At 40.8% G+C, this 20868-nt stretch overlaps 1 protein-coding gene across 1 annotated transcript; it reads right to left on the bottom strand.

Annotated features, from left to right (window-relative positions):
* Positions 1–318: 318 nt before the first annotated feature.
* LOC108681245 (replication factor C subunit 1) lies at positions 319–20603 on the bottom strand. The gene is made up of 18 exons (XM_018170263.2): positions 20463–20603; positions 19721–19907; positions 15665–15885; positions 14832–15542; positions 14394–14573; positions 14051–14135; positions 13498–13607; positions 12970–13222; positions 12570–12638; positions 6612–6758; positions 5820–6049; positions 5316–5510; positions 5014–5165; positions 4268–4388; positions 2237–2382; positions 1572–1782; positions 1085–1255; positions 319–813 (listed from the first exon to the last, which is right to left on the bottom strand). Exons 1-18 carry the CDS (start codon positions 20463–20465, stop codon positions 721–723), a joined length of 3285 nt encoding a protein of 1094 aa, XP_018025752.1. The 5' UTR covers positions 20466–20603; the 3' UTR covers positions 319–720.
* Between the last annotated feature and the right edge of the window lie 265 nt (positions 20604–20868).

Here is a 20868-nt window from a genome sequence, read left to right as displayed (position 1 = left end):
GATGCAAAAATCTTATGAAGTCAATAGAAGGATAATGAAATATTATACGAAGATTTCTCGCCGCACATATTTGTATGTTTCAAAACATTCCAGAAAATATGAACTAACTTGAGAGCACTGCATAGGGCTCCTCGGAGCACAGTGTAAAAATTAACATTTGGCTCATGGAAGCACAAAATAACACCGTTGAACAACAAGCGCTATATGCTTGGCTTAAATGTAACTGAACTTTTCTCGTTTATATTGAGTAAAGTTGGCAAAAAGCTGTCTACTTAAGAAAAAGAACATACGAGGTAGGTAACAGAAGCTCAAATAACGTTCATGCAAAATACAGTACAGATCAATCGTTCCACAATTATGCACAAGGAAACATAATTGATTTTATAGAAATATCGATACATAATTGTATTATTATTCCTAAGTCAAAAACGCCACAATTTAATATTATCCTCAAAGAGAAGAAGGATAAAGCGAAATTCGGAAAGCGCAATTGTTTTAAACTGCAAAAACATTCAGTAGGGAACTGGTATAATTTGAACACAAAAATGTCCAAATATTCATCAGCGTGGAGTTATCGTTAACTAAAGATAGTCAGAACATCTCAGATATTTAAGAATACATGGGCACCGTCAGGGTCACACAGAAACTAACACAGATTAGTACCATACAGGAAGACACAAATCAGAATAACAAGTTCATGATAGTTAAAGAAAAATTGGCTCATTTTTTCCCCTTGCCACGTCCTTTGCCAGAAGCAGAAGAGGTAGCAGCAGCTTTCTTGGAAGATGAGGCTGCCGCGGCAGGCTTCTTGATCTGGAAAGGTAATTTATAAGAATCATTTCTTCCCTGTAGTACTCATTAATGATGCATAGCAGGTCACTTACTTTATATGGGGCTGAAACAAATCACTCACCTTACAGTTAAAATGATAAAATATTGTTTCTTTACATTCGCAAACGATAAACCTAAAAATGTTATAATGTAAAATCAGACAAACTACCAATATCAATCAAAATTCTACATTAAAAACGTAAAATTCTACGGGGTTTGAACGGCGTCAACGATAGGTTGCTCGATAATTCACCTTGATGAGAGCATCGGTGGTGATGTCATCGTCATCTTCTTCGTCTTCAGAGACATGGTCCTCATCGTCATCGCCGTAAGCCTCGTCCTCCTGCGCGCTGCGCTTCTTTCTGCTCGTCGGGCGTGCGACGACAGCGGTCTTGTTCAGGGCGCGCGTGAACGCCGCTTTCACCTTCAACGCATCGGCAGTTAGAAAAAATTGTGCAACACATAAAATACATAAAATGACAATCGTGTACGCATGATTTTTTAGCCTTAATGATGCCAGTAGGTAATGATTAAAAAATACTAGAACATCATATATCTCGCTCGATGGAATTCTGATATGGCATGAAGCTCGAAGAAACATCATTTCAGCAACATTGCTGTTGAATATTTTAAAATATCTAAACAACTTTCAGTTATTTAGTACAATTTACTCATTCTCAGCCAAAATTTCCCGAGTTCAAAAGAAATAAACCATGAACTGCTAGAACCCTGTTACAGACCTTACTGTCGATCTTCGAAAAGAGATCCTGCTTGCCAGACCATTGTGCGACCTCAGTGACACTATCCAAGTCTTCTCTAGCCAGGCCATAAGCGTTCATGGCTTCCACCGCTTCGGTGACTCCCTCCAGGCCGGTCAGCAGAGGGCGCAAAACCAAACCCAGCACTGAGCGGCTGTACTCCAGGGCAACGTCCGTCTTATTGCCTGAGATCCTATGGAATAAAGTAAGAGTTGGACGATACGCAATTACAGATTTTTTATTCTTTAGTTACATCTTGCAGTACCAATAAAAAAAATAAAGCAAATTAGCAGGCAATAATTGCAAACTAACAGGGTCGAAAAGTTTAAAAATTAGAATTGTTATGTTTGTTGTTAATTTTGTTTTATCATTAATAACTGCTTCGTAAAATATTGACTTTCTGTGTCTAAAATTCATTACCTGCCAATTAGCATGGGGTAACCCAAAAAGTTCAAAAGAACTTATTCTTTTAGGACTTAAAAGAATAAGTTGAGTTTAAAGATCCTCAGAGGCTTTCGGAAAATTTCGGAAGTATTTTTTTTTTATTTAAATAGGCATGAAACACAGAAATCATTCGTCAAAGTAAGTTGTCTATCTTAGCAATCAAAGTTGAGAAGGAGTCAGTTCCGTGTGCCACTTGCACTCACTTGAGTCGCATGTGCGAGAGCAGCTCCTGTGAGAGTCTGTCCATTTTGTTCTTCTTGCTGTTGTTGCCGAGCCACGCGGGGAACTGGATCTCCCCTGACAGATGACCGGACATCGCCTCGCCAGGCAACACGCAGCTGAATATTGCCTGCAGAATAGAGACCACAAATGGAAATGAATTCTACGCGCATTAGAGCAATACTTCATTTGTAAACGAACTCGTAATGAAGAACATACAAATGGATGAATTTAGTTCCACATCAAAGTTTTAAAAACTTCATGGTATAGGATATAAAAAAAACCTCGAGACCTTGAAAATTATAACAAAGAGTTATAATTTTGCAACAATGCATAACTCACTGTTACATATAATATTTGAATATAAAAGAGAAACGATCAACTTTAAATAAAGCCGTAATAGACATACTTAGTCGATTAAATTTTTTAGATATGTATTACTGAATACTGAGTTAACACGTTGACTACAAAGTGGTACATATGCGTACCACGAAATGTATTTCTCCAGGACGTAATGGTACATAATCCAGGTTGCCTAAAATTGGCCAAATCCGAGAATAAAAAAGGCCAAAAAAGCCCGATAACTCAAAATATACTAGTTTATTTGTAGGTTCTGCCATAAAAGTTCCATTTATTTTATTTTTGCACTATTTAAAATTTAATTGGGAAGTACCCCTATCATAAATTTTAGCCGGCCAACGCAATTGAGAAAAACTAAATCACGGAATTTGTCCGGAAAAAATTAACGTCTGGCAACCCTGTTTAAAAAAAGTACAAAAAATGAAATAATAGTACAAGAAGAAGCAATTGTAGTCAACGTGTTAACCAGGAATTTAAAAGCAAAGACAATACCACAAAAATTCACCATATCTTTACAAGAGAAAACGTTTCGGAGTCCAGTTCCATCGTCAGTTCATAACACAAAATACAGTTCAGAAGAAGTTTAGTCCTAGAAACACATATACAATAGATTAGTAAAGTAAAATGCACTGTCAGGTTTTAAAACGGAAAATAAATAAGACATGAAATTAACGCTAGTAAACGGCCTATCCATTTACTATTTCTAGAGGAATGGAGCTAAAAGCGGCATTCAGACTAGGCTTCTGTTTGAATATATACAGGATTCTAAAATTCGTAGATCAGTAACACCGGAGGTGGAAGCTAGAATTTTAAAATCACTATCAGATACAGAGGTGTTGCACTGCTCGGCATGAACACGTACAACAGAATGAGGTGGATGAGAAAGTAGGTTCCCCGTTCAATAACTCCTGCCCTTCTGCTCAGCCAGCCTAGTATAGAAATTGCGTGACGTCATGCCGACGTACGCTGAAGCGCACAACTATATCTATAAACTAGTGACGATCGCATAAGAACAGTTATGGTATCCTTATATCTGAAAAACAAGCCGATTCTAAAATTGTTTGTTAACTAGCAACACATGAAGATTTACATCCGGAAGATATATAGCAAATAAAACTTTTAATTCCTTTGACATAGTCTCAGATGCAGGGCCAAAGTAGGGATAAGAACAGTAAACAACTTTCCTATTGTCAGACTTGGGAACAATTGCATTACCATTGCTTGGACATAAACTTTCTAATCTGGGTAAACACCAGGTGCGATGGAAAGCCATTTTGTGAAAAGATATTGAGCAACAATTCAAATTCAGAGTGCATGGCTAGGAAAGTAGAGCAAATGCGAAAGCTGCGGTTTATCAATGTTTGGATCCCATTTAATTTGAAACGAAAGGAACAAAAGATAAAAAAGCTGGTGCTTAAGCCGGTAAATGTAAATTTTCTAAAGACATAAGGGTATAAGCCATTAGAGTTGGTAACTGTGAAATCAAGGAAATAACAAGTTATTGTTTGATTCAAGCTCCATGGTGAATTTGACAGACTTGTGTTGGAGATTAATTTAGTCAAAGAAAAGGCCCACATGAGAAGGATGCTTAAAAATCAAAAAGGTATCAACATATCGGTTATGGAAAATTATCGCAACCGATGGAGTTACGCGACCTGCGTGGGCAGCAGCGACCAGTTGTTGCCGCTCCTGATGGCTCGCTCGACGAGGTCGCCATCTGCAATGTTGTTGGCTGCCTTGGCAAGCTGCTGCAGCAGCGCTACTCTGCCCTCGTTCCTGGGTATTCAACAACACCACAGGTCAGTAAAAAACAAGTATTGAGTAAAAAGTAAGTATTATCTACTACATGATATAAACTGCATATTAGTTTTTTTTAAAGCTATAACATAGATTTGAAAATAAGACAATTAATAATAAATGAGAAAATAATACACAACGTAAACTGCCCGAATGGTAGTGATATTTTTCACTGCACTGGCTGCTAATTACAAGGATGAAATCGGTACCGTAAAATGGGTTAACTTAGACCGGCGGGGTAACTTAGACCACTTTTCGTTTTTTTTACCCGGTCTAAGTTACCCCAAGAGCTGGGGAAACAAAGACCATCACTTTTTTTGAAATTACATAAAGACTATGAGAGGCAGGAGCCAGCAATTTATGGTGAGTGAAGCTAGAGTATAGACCTGTATTTTGCATGTTTCAATTCAAGTTTAATTTAGCTAGTAAAAAAATGGCATCATTTATAAAAAAAAGCGGTCTAAGTTACCCCATTTTACGGTACACATTTTACGGCACATCTGGCAAATATATACAGAGGCAGAGACAATGTCAGTTATTTGATTTGAAATTGAATAGAACCTCGAGTCTTTTAGAGGTTCTACATGACCAATGACAAACGCACTGTGTAGATTTTGGCCTGGCCTTCCAATAGTTCTCCTGCACGAAGAGAGGTCCAATGGAGTAGTCATAGAAGAACAGATCGCTCTTTTGGTGGATGTTCATGTTTTTACGGTCGCTTTCATTGAATACTTGTCGACAAACATCCCAAGGACCCTGGAAGCAATTCAAAATTAGCTTGCAGTTTAATGGGCATTGAAGCAAAATACAATAAAAAATAGACAAATATTTTTGTATCTCTTAAGCCTAGTTGAGAAGTTTACATTAGAAATGAAATTTTTCAATATTTACTTTACCAAAACTTACAAATTTGAGGTCTTTTTTTGCAAGGTTGGCATCTTTCTTTGTCTGTTCAGAGTCCATGGATTTGTTGTTGGCGGAGAAAACGGCGAGATGATGCAGTATCTGCCGCACGTCTTGGTTGCTGCCCAAGATTATTTGATCTAAAGCCTCTGGCTTCAGTTTCACGCCCTCACGGAAGCAGACGGACATCATGGCTCCCTGTTGATCAATTGCAGCAGACACTTTAATTTATGGTCATTGAAAAACTGGAAGTTTGGTCCAGCTAAATCTCACGATGAATTTGAGTGAAAAATTATCAATCAAGTCTTGCAAAATCCATCGTAAGGATAGATTTCATGATCACTACAAAGACGATTATCACTTTTGCAAACACTTCATTAACAATAAGAAAATATACATTTAAATAATAAATTCAGTTTAGAGATGAGCATCAGAAAAATAAAAAAATTGTCCCAAAAAGACCTTAATTAGCAAGTTAAATCTTGATTATTAACGCGAAATGCTGACCCTGATCTGCTCAACACGAGGTTTGCTGAAGCGCAGATCAAAGCAATGGTTGGCAAGGGAACGGATCTTTGGATGTTGGCGGTCATTGCACATGCAGATGATGGGGACCTTGCTTGTCTTCATCAGAGAAATGAGCTCCTGCACGCCGCCCCTGTCTTCGTTGCCAGCCATGCCGTCCACCTCGTCCATCAGGAGCACGTGGTGGCGACTAGTTGCTGCCCCTCCGTGGCCTGCAGCAAATTAGATTTCAAAGTTGTGATGGGATTAATCCTATTTTATTTTACCGAAGAAGTAGATAATTGGAGTTGAACATATCTGGTAATTTGTACCAGATCCAAATGAACTAGGCAGAGAGACAGTGAGGCAAATATATGATTTGCCTTCGTGGTGTGAAACAATCTAAATTCAATGTTTCAAAAGCAGCGATCCCATATAATATTACAGATTTTTTTTTAGTAAAACATACCTGGATATTTGCGTCAGAATTTGATACTGAATATAATTTAATTAGGCAAAGTGTCAGCCATGCTTGCACACTTATTCTCTGATGACAAAAATAATTCTTGACTGATGAGGGTGCGCAGATTTGCCGTGAACGAAATTGAAATACTGGAAGACAAATTATGAAGCTGTGTTGGATGACTAGGACCAAACAGATTTACTGTATCGTGCAGAATTTTAGATAGGCATGCGTTATACTCGTACTATATATAGTAATATTTTTAGAAACCTAAATGAAATAAGGAAAAGTATAAGTCATAAGCAATGATACAGTTGTAAAGAAAATCTGACCAGAAGCAAAGTTGCTGAGACTAGTATTGCTGAGCAGCTGTGAAACCTCTTCAGTGAGAGAGCGTTTAGAGCGCGTGTCCGACGCGTTCAACTCCACGGCATCAAAACCCAACTCTCGGCACACCAGCTGAGCTGTCGTTGTCTTCCCTGAAAACAATGGTTTAATAAATATTATAGGTTACATCAAGTTTATATTTAAACAATTTCATAATAAAATAATCTAGAATATTTGTCAGATTTAAATTCGAATTACATGATATAAGTAATGTTAATACAAAGTAAAAAAAATTATTATGAACAACATTCCAGATTTCAAATCAATCATACTTTGAAATAATCAAAATGAGGTAAATTTTGCAAACAATAGTTACTATGAATTGTTGCAGTCCCGACATCGTATTTTGACAGATCTACAATGCGAAAGCCACTGACAATGAAGCATGCCAGTGTGGAAACCGTGTATGTTCTGTGAAGAGGACTCGTTAATGACGGTATGGGCGAGAAGGTAGCAGTGAGGCCAGAAGGTAGCAGTGACGACAGAAGGTAGCAGTGAGGCCAGAAGGTAGCAGTGAGGCCAGAAGGTAGCAGTGAGGCCAGAAGGTAGCAGTGAGGCCAGAAGGTAGCAGTGAGGCCAGAAGGTAGCAGTGAGGCTAGAAGGTAGCAGTGAGGACAGAAGGTAGCAGTGAGGCCAGAAGGTAGCAGTGAGGCCAGAAGGTACGGTAGCAGTGAGGCTGGATGAGGCCCAATGTTTTAGGGGAGTATGCTACTTCACATCAAGAATGCTGAAACTGCACAATGTTGACTTTTACATAGTGATGTCGTGATGAATAAAAAGTGCAGAAAATGCACCGTTCATATCTACATATCATCCTGTAAAATGTGCCTGTAACAGCATTCTTGTCATTGATACAAGAATAGGAATAATTTTTGAAATGATTTTTTTTCTAATACTGGTTTCAAGATGAAAGTACCGGTATCAAGTAGTGTGAGGTCACACAATCGAAAGGGTGTCATTGGTTGAGAAGTAATCAAGGAAGCTTTTATTTTCATTTATTCAAAAAAGTTTTAAGTTTGATTTAACTAGAATTTTCTTCCTTGTAATTCAGACAAAGTTTAATGGTAAAGAGCCGAATCCCAAAATTCAAAATTCGGTTCAAGAGAAGTAGAAGGTGGATGGTTGACAGAACACGTGACGATTGCGTGACGTAGATATAAAGTAAGGCCGGCCAGTCTCGGGATTGGATTAATGTATACCTACTCTAGAAGAAATATGAATTTTGCAAAATTAGGAGGTAAGCAAATTATAGCCAAAATATATTATAAAAATGTCGTTCATTTGTACAAAAAAAAAAACACAAGAAACCTGAGGTTTAAATACCCAGTGTGGTGATCACTTTTTGATCTATGCCGCGTCTATGTCGTGGGGGTACCCTGGCCTACGCGTCGGCCGGATGACCGGCATACTCGTGGGCCAGGCCAAACGGCAGAGGCCCCCCCGCCCGGATCACTACCGGACGGAGGCGCCTTTCTTCATTTTTTCCCCGAAGGGAAGAGAACCTCGACCTCCCTTTCCCCCTACCCACATCTTTGGCCGACTATCTTTCTTGGGGCACCTTCTGCACTCTTCGCCTCCCATCTTTTCTTCCTACTCGTCCTGAGCAGGGGTGCGGCCCGCACCCCTGCTCAGTTTGCTCCCTCCCAGTTACGTGGCGAGAATATTCGTTCAAGTGCTCCATGTGCAATGCCTGGACCCACAAGCGATGCTCCGGCCTGCGCTCCATTAATCTCTACTCAGTAGACTGGATCTGCCCTACGTGCAGACGGCCTGACCCGATTCCAGCCAGACCCTCGCCTCCCCCCCCTCCCCGGCCTCCCCCCTTGCTGGCCCCCTCCCACCTCTGCGTCCTCCAGTTTAACTTAACTGCAATGGGGTTCAATCCAGCGCAATTAAACTGGCAGCCTACCTCGCCAAGAACGACGTGGCGTCCTCGCCAAGAAGACAAGCCGGTGGCGGCTTGTCTCCAAGAGACCAAGCTATCAGCAGCATCCCGCCCCCTTCCTTCCCCAGATACACGCTGGAGCGCAGGGACCGCCCCGGAGGTCACGGTGGCGGTCTCCTCATCTTGATCCGCCACGACGTCCCGTACACCGGGCAAGACATCTCTCCCCTCCTGCGCGGCGCCACCACCATGGAGGCTTTAGCAATCTCCACCCCTCTTCGCATCATTAATGTTTAGATCCCACCGGCCTCCTCCTGCCTCCCAGGATATTCCCCGGAACTTTCAGACATTGTCTCCATACCGGGCAACTGTCTGATAGTAGGCGATTTTAACGCCCATCATCCTTCCTGGTTCTCCCACACGGAATACCAGAAAGCCGCAGCGCGAGGAACCGCAGTCGACGACCTCGTCGCCGGTTCCTCCCTCGTCTACCTCAATGAGGACTCCCATACCCGCCTCCCTTCCCATGGCCCGCCCTCCTCACCGAATCTCGACATCATCAGCGGTCATCTTCTCCTCAACACCTCCTGGACTCCTCAAGTCGCCCTCAACTCGGACCACCTGCCCGTCCTGATTCATCTTCCTTCCTCCGTCGACTCCCCGAACCCCCGGGCCGCCCGCTCACACGTCAACTTTAAGAAAGCTGACTGGCCCGCCTACACGGCAGCCATCGAAGCGGCACTCGAGATGGTCCCTCCCCCCACCTCGAGTGGTGGAGAGTCGACCTTGAGAGAAGTCTTAACGACTGCTGCCAGACAGCATATCCCTGCCGGTTTCCGGAAGGACTTCTCCTCCATCAACCCTGACACCCGGTTGCTCATCGAGCAACGGGATGATATCAGGGCGTGTAACCCAACCGACCCCCGGCTCCCAGAACTCAACCTGGAAATTAGTATTTCCATACAGGCCCATGCTAGGAACACATGGCGAACTCATCTTGCGTCATGCAGCAGGCGCACAAACCAGTCTAAGCACTGGAATCTCCTCCGCTCACTAGCCGGAAAGCGAAACCGCTCTCCCCCAATCAGCCAATCCAATTTGGTCTGAATTCCCTCTCTTCCCAGCGCAAGATCTCCGCCTTCTGCAAGCTATTCACCTCGATTGCTCCTCACCCTCAAAGCCCCTCCACCCGCCGCCTCATACGTCGAATCCGGGCTGAACATCCCCTCGAAAGGGATTTCTCCCCTTTCACACCCGACCTGGTGAAGCTTGCTATCGCAGCCGCCAACAACTCTTCCGCTCGAGGTCCAGATGGCCTCACGGTCCTTCACCTCAAGCACCTCGGGCCACGTGGTCTCCAGTTTCTCGCCCGAATTTTTAATATCTCCGTCGCCACAGCCTCGATCCCATCCATTTGGAAAAATTCGATAATTATTCCAATCCTCAAACCGGGCAAACTCGGAAACCAGGGCTCCTCATACCGCCGTATCTCCCTCCTCTGCCCTGCAGCCAAGATCCTAGAGCGTCTTGTGCTTCCATACATCTTAAGATCCTTCACCACCGTTCCCTCGCAACATGGTTTCAAGCTGGGACACTCCACAGTCAGTCAGTCACCGTCCTCCTCCCGCTCGCGCACCAGATCGCGACGGGTTTAACTCCCGGCGCCCTCCAGCCCGCACAATCGCCGCTGTAGTCGACCTCTCGAAGGCCTTTGACAGCGTCGACCACCCTCTCCTTCTGAGCATGATCGCGGCACGGACCTACATCATAACCTGGTCCGTTGGCTGTGCTGCTACCTTAGAGGCAGGCTGGCGTCCTGCCTCTACCTCAGAACGCAGTCGCCTTTCAGGGCTGTTCACTTCGGAGTGCCCCAGGGCTCGGTCATCTCGCCGGCCCTCTTTAACCACTTCATCTCCGACATCCCAGTTCCGACCCCCAACATTGCCTCTTATGCGGACGACCTTACCATCTTCGTGTCGTCCCCGAGGCTCGACGCTGCGGAGGCTTAGCTCGCCGTGCTCCTGCGGAGCATCTCAGATTGGTCGGTGGACAAGAAACTGGCCGTGGCTAAGGCAAATCCTCGGTCACACTCTTCACCCCAGATACTCACCAATCCCGGTACCACCATCTGCCACAATCTGCAACGGCATCATCCCTCTGGACAAAACCCCTAAAATCCTAGGCGTCACCTGGGATACGCACTTCACGTTTTCCCCTCATGCAAGAGCCATAGCCACGAAAGCGACTGGTTCTCTTCGCATCTAAAAAGCCCTAGCTGGTACCAACTGGGGCTTCTCCAAGGAGGACATTATTGCCACCTACCGAACCATCACGCGCCCAATCCTCAACTACGCGGCCCCCATCTGGTACCCTGTTGCCTCACGCACAGCAATTACCAGTCTGCAAACAATTCAAAACACTGCACTGAGACTAGCCACCGGCCCCGATCTGCCATCTTTACCAGGAGACCGGCGTCCTCCCTTTGTCAGCGCACCTGGACCTGGATTGTGCTCAGTTCATCGCCAGCGCCCTTCAGCCCTCCCATACCTCATTCCGCATTGTTTCTGCTCCACTTGGGTACTGCCCCACGAAAGCCTCCATTCAGTCGAGGTTCGGCCACCTTGTCACACCACTCTTGGCAAATGGTATCTTACCCGCCGGTGCATACGAAGAAGCCAAGCTGTCTCTCCGCAGGGAGATCGCCTCCCGCATCGCGGCGACTGACGCCTTAAACGCCGTCCTCGCTGCCCCGCCACCGCCGATTGCATCGGTTGAGGCCTCACTCCCTCGCCCCTACCGTTCGGCGCTATCCCAGCTCCGCTCGGGATACTGAGCTCCCTGGCGTCCTATTCCGCTAGGATCGGACGCTCCCCTAGCGCCGCCTGCCAGGAGTGCGAGGATTTCCTCCAATCGGTCCAGCACCTCTTCGCCTGCCCCGCCTTCCCCACGTCCCTCAGCGTCTCCTCACTGTGGGAAAACCCCGTGGAGGTGGCGGCATTCCTGGCCACTCTCCCTGCCTTCGCCCCCCTCCCCTCTTCCGGTGCCGGCCTCCCGCCCACCTCCTGGGCCTCCCCCCCCCCGGCGAGCGTGACGGACGCAATTAACAACAACAATACCACTTTTTGAAGGAAGAATAATTGCAGGAAAAGAGCAGAAATCAGTTTAAAGGGTGGAAGGTTGGACGAGAAAAATAGCTAGAACAGTAGAAGGTTTTGATGCTTTAGAAATTTGAGATAAAGATTTAAGGCTAAGGTTTAAAAAGTGATCTTTGCAGGTGACGTCATAAAGAAACGCCCTTCTTGAGCAAAGACTTCTAAAAAATTTGAATAGGTTGATTTTACTTAGAATAAATCATGAATAAATTTGAAAATAAAACATGAAAGTTTGCATTAGAATTAATTTGAATTGTAACACTTGAACTAAGTCCAACTTCCCAACAGATTGAATAAATGAATTTAATAGAGAAAAAAATTAACAAAACGAAATTCAAACGACATTCATACAAACCAAGGGATAGAGAAACAGGTTTATAGTAAGATGGTAGAAATACTTGAACGTTGATGCAGGTAAGTTGACAATCGGTTAAATGGCTGATATAACTGGCACTCGGCGATGATAACTGCAGCAATGTCAATCTTTTGAATCCAAATTAGAATGGAGATTTGAACACAAATTTTGTCACTGGCTCGAAACAATCGAATTTGATACAATCGATAACTGGTGCTGATGAGGACTGTCCAAAATACGCGGCAGAACCCCTGATTTAGCCCAATACTTATTCTTCGACTGAAGTAAAGAGGAGCGGATTCTAGAAGTAAGCTAATTTGGTTGATAATAGATAATAAATAAACCTTAGCCTAATACAAATTAACGGTGAGAGATGAGAAATTTCTCACAGTAGAGACACCGGAAAGTTTGAATAAATTGGAAGCTGACACGCTGTCATCTATCTGGCATCGTTGTCTAGATAAAAGAATATGATATACATAAGAGGTAAAAGGTTAATTTTTGTTCTTACCTACGCCAGGAGGTCCAGAAAGAAGCGCGGCCTTGAAGAAAGAACCATCATTGTCTTTTGCCCAAGGACCTGAAAAATCACAAAACTGATTCACAGTCATGACCAGTAAACTTTCCAGGCATGATCAAAGACTTGATCTTAACCGTCTCATCAACCAAATGAGTTCTAAATTAGTTATAATACATTTTTTTATGATGACAAAAATTCATTGGTAGAAACTCATTAGTTAGTGAAATTTCAAGGCATAGAACTAACAGAGCAGCATCAAGATGTTGCTTTAATGAAACAAACCAATAACCGTTACGATAGATTGCTGTAGATACATCATTGATTTAGCCACTACAATAAAGAACAAAAAAATAAATATTACAATAAATGCATGAAATATTCCAAAACGCACTTGGTTTGGCAAGTTTCTTGCCGCCTGAATGATTTTGAGCCCAGTTACTGAGCCAGTGCAGCAACTTCCTGGCATTGCTCTTGTCGCCCTGCTGGCCTATGACATTCTTCAGAGACACAGGCTTGTATTTATCCACCCACATGAGTTCTTCTGAGTTGCGATCTTGCAAATCTTGAGTGTCAAGAGGCTGGGTCAAAGGCTGCGAGCTGCTAATGCTGTTTTGCGAGGACATTGGACTGCCTTCAGCAATAATCTGGAAAAAGTTGATTATTCCAAAGATATCATTGGCAGTTCTAGAAAAAGAGTGGCTCAAATCCAGTGATGGGTAATTTAAATTCAAGGCGTCTCAGTGAAAATGACTGCACTTGGCGGAGCTGTAAAGCCAATTAAAAATTTCATAAGGCTAGTATTGACACAATGGAAAAGAAGTAGATATAATGATAAAAATTGACACGTGCAATAAATCTGATAAGCCACAAACAGAACAATAATATTAAGACAAAAAATTATTATTTTTTAATCACACACTCCAGGAGAAGCTGAAGAAGAAGAAGAATTTTTCCGCGCTGCAGACAACTTGACTGTTTTATTGGCCTTAGGAGTGGAGTTCTTTGCAGAAGAAGCAACGGGGCTTTCCTCTGCAGTATACAAATTGAATCATTAATCAGTTACAATTTTTCACTTCTATCGTCAAAAGTACCAATAGTTTGTATAGTAATAGATAAATTTCAATACAAATGTGAAACTCAAATGCAAACTAAATAATGAGAACATGAAAACTTAGTCTACACAGATAGGCATGTCTTGTTTTGAAGATACACAAGAAGTAAATTTGATAAATTCAAAGGGAAAAGAATATAAAAACCGAATTTATATTGATGGGAGCAATATTGGCATAGTTGGGGAGAAGTAGTTCTTTAAGCCAGGTGTCCTATAGCATAATTTATATTACCTATTTTTATCTCATGTTCAAACTTTCTACTCGCTAAAACTTATTTACCAAATTGAGCTGAATGATAAGGAAATTGTACACAAGATATGCTCTTGTTTTAAACAAAGCCTGCTATCATGAGTGGAATACCTGCAGCAGGGGCTGTACCAGGACGAGTCCGCAGCATTTCCAGAAAATCGTCTTCCGAGATTACTTTGGTGCCCAGTTGCTCTGCCTGAATGAGATCACTGATGTAATAGTTGATTTGGGTACAAATTATTTTTCTTACATTGATTATTACAGTAGTATGAATGTCAAATAAACAATATTGTACCTTATTTAGTCTGATTTAACAATTATAACACAGCATCTGGTATCTAGATTATTAAAAAATATTTTTAGAGTACTACAACTCCTAAAAATTAATTGGTAATATGTATACAATATCTGCTAAAAATATCTGCTATACAAGATCTGCTAAATTTTGTCCAACCTTAGCCATCTTTGAAGCCCCTGCATCGTCACCAATGAGCAAGTGCGTAGTCTTCTTAGAAACTGACCCCACGACGCGACCGCCATAGCGCTGAACTATTTCAGTCACTTCAGTACGGTCCAGCGACTCCAGCACTCCAGAGAGCACAAATGACAGGTCTGCTAAACACCCTGGCGCACCCTGGTGGAGTATAAGTTCAAACATCCATCATAGAAATATTTTAATAAATCAACCATTTTGCCTGTATAAAAAGCATGCATAGAAGCTGAAATTTAGTGTCAGAAGAATAAAATACTCAGTAGTATTCATTGAAATAAATATTACTATTATGAATGAAATAAAAATTTGCAAAATCAACATAGTTTTTACCACAATACTTGATTTAATAAGTAAACAATACCTAAACAAAATTTATTTCAGACATTAATGAGCACTAACCTCAGGAACCATTTTACTGCCGGGATTTCTTGGTCCAGCCCGTTGAAGGTACTTCTGGTATGCCTTCGCCTGCTGCTTCTTCTTCTCTACCAAGATTGACTTATCAGGACTAGCAACTACACTGTCATCTAAGAAAGGATCAGGACTTGCAGGCAATTGCTTTTGGAGACTAGAACTCTTGCTTTTAGTAGGTGATGAAGGTACCACCTCCATCACATAAGACTTGGCTTTTGTTTTGGATTTCTTTCTATGATCCGCTTCCAATGTTAATTTTACGTCTTTGGATGACTTCTTAACAGGAGACTTGTTCGGGGACTTTTTAGACTGATCTGTTATTTGTGTAGAGCATTCTTTGTGTTTAATCTTTGGGATCTTGTATGAACTAGCAGATGCTTGAGAGCTCTTACTAGGCGGACTATTTTCATTTGGTTTGGGAGGGCTTAAATCACTGTTACTTGATGATGAAATTTGTTTCTTCAGATTAGTTTTTTTGCAGGTCTGTTTCAAATCATTGGCACTCTCATGACAAGGATGTGTATTGCTCTCCTCCTTTATCAACAAACTTTCCTTCTTGATAGGAGTTTTTGATTTTGGAGATGAAGATAACTGTAGGTCTGCTGCTCCACTCCTAGTGCCACAACCAGCCTTGCTCTCCAGCTTAGGAGCTTTGGGGTATGGGGACTCCTCATCTTCTACAGAAGAATCATGAGCCTGTAAAAATAAATAGGAATATTTACTAGATAATTATCAAGATTACGGTAAACATTTTAATATAAAACACAAAAAAATAAACTGAAATAAGGTGTATCAGGAATGTAAATTTATTTACTAACCTTTCTCTTTTTATCTTGAACATTGTGCCTTTCAGTAGCAGCATCAGATTTCTTTGCTGCAGCAGAGCTGAAGAACATAGCAGGTGTCACTGGCTTCAAAGGCTTGGCTGGACTCTTCTCCATCTTTCTTGTCTTCGAGTTGTTAGCTTTAGCCCTTTTCGATTTTTTCATATCTGATTTCTTCTCACCAGTTCTTGTAGTGTTGAGGAATATGTCATCATCTGTACAGTGATAAAAAAACAAGGTTAGGTTAGGATAGGTTAGGTTAAGTTAGGCTAGGTTAAGATAGGTTAGGTTAGGATATGATAGGATAGGACAGGATAGGTTAGGATAGGATATGTTAGGTTAAGTTAGGCTAGGTTAGGTTAGGATATGATAGGATAGGAGAGGATAGGTTAGGTTGAGTTAGGCTAGGTTAGGTTATGATAGGGTAGGATAGGACAGGATAGGATAGGTTAGGATATGTTAGGTTAGGATATGATAGGTTAAGTTAGGCTAGGTTAGGATAGGTTAGGATATGATAGGACAGGAGAGGATAGGTTAGGATAGGATAGGTTAGGTTGGGTTAGAGTAGGTTAGTACACAACAGGAATTTTTTACCTATAGATCTATGTGCAAGGCATAAAGAGAGAGTCTGGTGCAAGATCTATTGTTTCCTGTCTTCTTTGGATATATATTTAAATCACTTGCTTCATCACAGTTGATGGCTGCAATTGCATTCTAGCAGCCATTTAAATTTAATCAGTCCTCACAAAAGATATGCGGTTTTTCTAAGTTTTCAGAGACAACCTTGAAGCAATAACAAAAACATGTCACACAAGAACAACTGGCATAAAAGAGCCCAAATATTTTAATAAAATATTGATAGAAGATTCAATTAGATTTTACTTTAAATTTGTTACATATGATGAGACCAAATTAGGTCTTGGCATTGTTCAGCATTACTTTCACGTTCAAATAACTGGAGATAATTCCTATTCTTAAAGACATGGTGATCACAGCCAAGATTTTTAAAATCCAGTTGTGATGGACCTATTTAACTTGGGTTCATCACTGGAACAATTAAAATGAATTCAAATCCAAGTTAAATCAATTGTTAGAAGAGTTATAGATGTGCTCGTCAAAAGTTAAAACTTTTGGTTGGTACAAACTAACGCAATGGGAAAAGTGGTACAAGTAAACTTAGAATTTTTGCGAAATTTGTCTATTTAAAACTTGCAGATTGCTTGTCAAATGGGGAATGGGGAATCAAATGGTGCTAGAAATGGTTGCTTGTATTCAATTATTCATCCAGTGATTAAGAAATTATGCATGCTTCATTGCTTCTGTAGAAAAATATGATGGCATAACTTTCAAATTGTTAAAAAGAAAGTATTATTCATATTAGATTATTGTTTCAACTCCATTTTAATTCTACAATTTCATTTTCAGATATTTACAGCTCAATGCTTAGAAAATGTTTTTTCTTGGTCAATAACCTAATTTTAACTGCTAAGGGCAATTCATTTGTGGCTTGGAGAGCACCTAGATCAATGCTTAACTGGACATAACATTTTCACATCCTGGGGACAGGGATCAGTTTTTTGTCTCACTCACTGCAGTCAACTCCTTTTATTATGAATCATAGTATTACATAAGATTTCATTTAGTAAGAAGCTATAAATTTAATAAGTTTAATTCATCCACACAGAGGAGACCTCAATTTAATAAATTTTCATGAAAGGATTGACCAAATTTACTCAAGTGGTAGGTGGTCCTATGTTCTGAACCAGAAAATAATTATCCTAAAACTGGATGATTTCACCAATACCTGTGGCCTTGATTAGAAACTACCATTCTCACAGCAACAAATTGATTTTTAGAGATGCAAATTCTATGGACATTTTCACCTACCAATATTGAGTATGAATTACTTCTGTTTCCAGTCACAGACAACAAAAGGGTGGCATTATAGGAAAAATGGTTGACATTTCCTGTATCAATGATGCTTTATCCATTATCACTTGCTGGACCCCCAAAAAATATCAATGGAGTTATAACAAGAAGGTCCAATTATAGATCTGCCAGTATTACTGGTATGTAATATAAAATTAAAAAATTGTTTACTTATTTGAAAATTTGTGTAGATATGAGTACCAGATAGGGATTTTTATAATTTTAAAAACTTGATGCTCAATGGTGCAATTATTTTATCATTTCAGGCTCTAAAAACAACCCACACCAATTTGAGGTAGAAAAAACCCTCCAATTAAAAAATTATCTATGCATTAATAGCAATGTTGAATTCTAGAGGTATTACATTAAACAAAACACAATGTATTGCAAAGGCCATCACCAAACCAATCACAGCTTGGATAGGATGACTACAATCCCACAACCAATTAGTCTGGATAGGATGACCACAATCCTATCGACCAATCACAGTCTGGATAGGACGACATCACAATCCTACCAATCAATCACAGTCTGGATAGGATGCCCACAATCCTACCAACCAATCACAGCCTGCATAGGATGAAATCACAACCCCATAACCAATCACAGTCTGGAGAGGATGACATCATAATCCTACCAACTAATCACAGTCTGGAGAGGATGACATCACAATCCTACCAATTAATCACAGCCTGGAGAGGATGACATCTCGACCAATCACAGGTGGAAACGGACACGTATCTGTCCAAAAATGGCAGAAGCTTTATGCTCTTATCTTGGAATGCTATCCTGATTACTAGGCCCTCCAACCTATTATAATGCACTTAAATAAAGAAATTGACCACCAGATATCTCCTTCATGTCAAAATCCATTTAGAGTTTTTTGATTTCATAAAAATTCTTGGTTGCTGGCCTGCTGCTTTAGCCACTTTTGTCATTATTGCTAGAGGAAAGCCCTATATGCATTATAAAATTTTTTATAATTAGTTCACCCAAGCAAAAATAAAAATGAACTTGCTCACATTAAATTCCACCCATTTCTATACCTGTAACGGGAAACCCATGACTGATTTCTCTAGTAAAAATGCAAACACTTGTTGCCTGTACATTGTCCATTGAGCAGAAGCCACCTGTAAATGAAATAAAAATTCCCATGCATGAAGTCCATTCCACCCCATGGTCAGGAAGATGTGCCAGCTGCGCGGGAATTTATTTTATCATTTTAACGACCTGCACGGTGTGCCGTACTACGTTGGTAAAAAAACGCGCTGTGCGCCGTACTTTAGAAAGCTAAAATAGTTCTACTATTTTAGTCGACAATATACACGAGTATATTGACTACGCGAGTCGAACTGACAATAATAAAATGTAAGACATGTCCGGGTTACTTCTGACTCTTCCGGTTGTCCGCCTTGTCGGATACGGAATGTACGGTACCGGTAATCGTAAACTGCTGCTGTTATACCTACGAAATGTAAACAGACGGTGTTCAGTGTTGCCATATGACTTTGGAGAAAATTTCTTCTAAAATAAAGATGGCCGGGATTGCGCAAACACATGCGCGAAGATAATCAATTTTCATTACATTGCGCCAACTGTGCACAGCAATAGCTTAAAAAAAGTTAAAATGCGCGGGAAAATTCACCAAAAACATACATCATCCTGAGTGTGGATTCCACCCAATTATAGGGCCATTGTCTAATTTTTCCTTGGTTAAAAAAATTACAGGTTTTTGTATGCAATTTTTAAACATTTATAAAATGATAGTTTTTGCCCATGGTTTTTGAACAATTGAGTGCAATTTTGCAGTTCCAAATTGGCACATTGTTCTTTGGAATCATTGGAAAGTTCATGCCAATTTTTCACATTGACAATATTAGTTGCAACTTGCATTGACATTATTATGACATAAAAGAATTATTCCTTAACTAATTTTTTACAAACCTAAGTAACTGAGCTCCAAAATATCATTAAACAATTGAACTTGGATTTATATGATTTAGACATAATAAAAATTCATTTAATATGCCTTAAAAATTCCATATTAATTTTATTATTAATCAAAATATTTGACACATTTCTCAAAAAAGGTATATGAACCTACACTGACAATTAACTTACCAGAATCTTCAGAAAGATCAACAATTTGGATTTTCTGTGGAGGTACTGGATCTTCATCATCAGAATCTAGAATTCTTTTCTTCTTCTTAGGCAGTTGCTGTTTTGGCAGAGCTGAAACTGTTTTACTCTCACTTGTGCCCTCTTTCTTGCTCTTGTTATTCAAAACACTGAAGTAATTCCTGATATCCTGAAAAAAAAAAAACAATTAGCATGCAAGTCATGAACTTTCACTTTGAAGTTAAAATTATTGATGTAAATTAAAGTTACCTAGTCTTTTTACATCCAGGTTTGCCAGTGAAAAAGATATATTATTATTGTTTTGACCTAAAATTATTATTACCCAGGGCCAGTACCCTTGAAGTCGTTAATTCGATGAGAAAATTTCTAAATAGGGCCCAGTGGTTAAAGTTCAGAGTAGGTACTACCAAGATTGGAGCAGGGAGTCGCGGGTTTGATCCCGGCTCTGTGCGCCAGTTTCTGGTCAGAATCGGCAAGGAGGCCGGGCGGTTAAGCAAAAGCAGACTTGAAGCAGTGACTTGCGAGTTCGAGACCGCAAAATGCTGTGAATGTTAAGAATCGGCGACAGGCCTAAGGCTACGGCCTAATGCTAATAAACGCTGAGCCTGAAACAGCTATTATTATTATTAAATAAATGACACTGTGACTGGCCAATCTAGGAAGCGAGTCAAGTAACAGAGAATCTTTCTACTGTCAAGACGAAGTAAAAGCGATAAAAACTTACCATGCTGAAGGGGTATGAAATTTAGACGTTATCGACTCGACAGTTACTTCCACATTGGATTAGGATACGGCCTATACAAGTGCTTAGCCTAACTTTTCACGAGCCACGACCCGCTGGACAGAAGTCACAGAACGGCTTTCAGTTTCAGGTCAACATGTAAACACTGAAGATATTCGCGCCAGGCCTCTGTCATGGTAAGATGATCCACATGAAATAAAAAAAATAATGTCATAGTAGTCAGGGTGTAGTTGAAGAAGAAGCAATAAATGACATTTTAAAATTAGTAAAATTAAAAATAGTTTTTTATAGACCCAATGTGAAAATTTGATCATAACATCATTCATTTAAGGGGACCGACTACCCTCCGGAAAAACTTCTACAGTCATTACCCGATCATCATGAAACT

This window comes from Hyalella azteca, unplaced genomic scaffold (assembly GCF_000764305.2).
Source record: "Hyalella azteca isolate HAZT.00-mixed unplaced genomic scaffold, Hazt_2.0.2 contig12153, whole genome shotgun sequence".
Classification (NCBI taxonomy): Eukaryota; Metazoa; Arthropoda; class Malacostraca; order Amphipoda; family Hyalellidae; genus Hyalella; species Hyalella azteca.
Note: the sequence above shows the minus strand (reverse complement) of the source record. Positions and strands in the feature narration are given on the sequence as shown.

Coding starts and splice junctions, on each gene's coding strand:
- LOC108681245 (XM_018170263.2), bottom strand. Junction 12,639..12,969: donor CAAGAAACTTGCCAAACCAA/GTGCGTTTTGGA, acceptor GTGATTTTTCAG/GTCCTTGGGCAAAAGACAAT. Junction 4,389..5,013: donor GCCAGGCCAAAATCTACACA/GTGCGTTTGTCA, acceptor TTGAATACCCAG/GAACGAGGGCAGAGTAGCGC.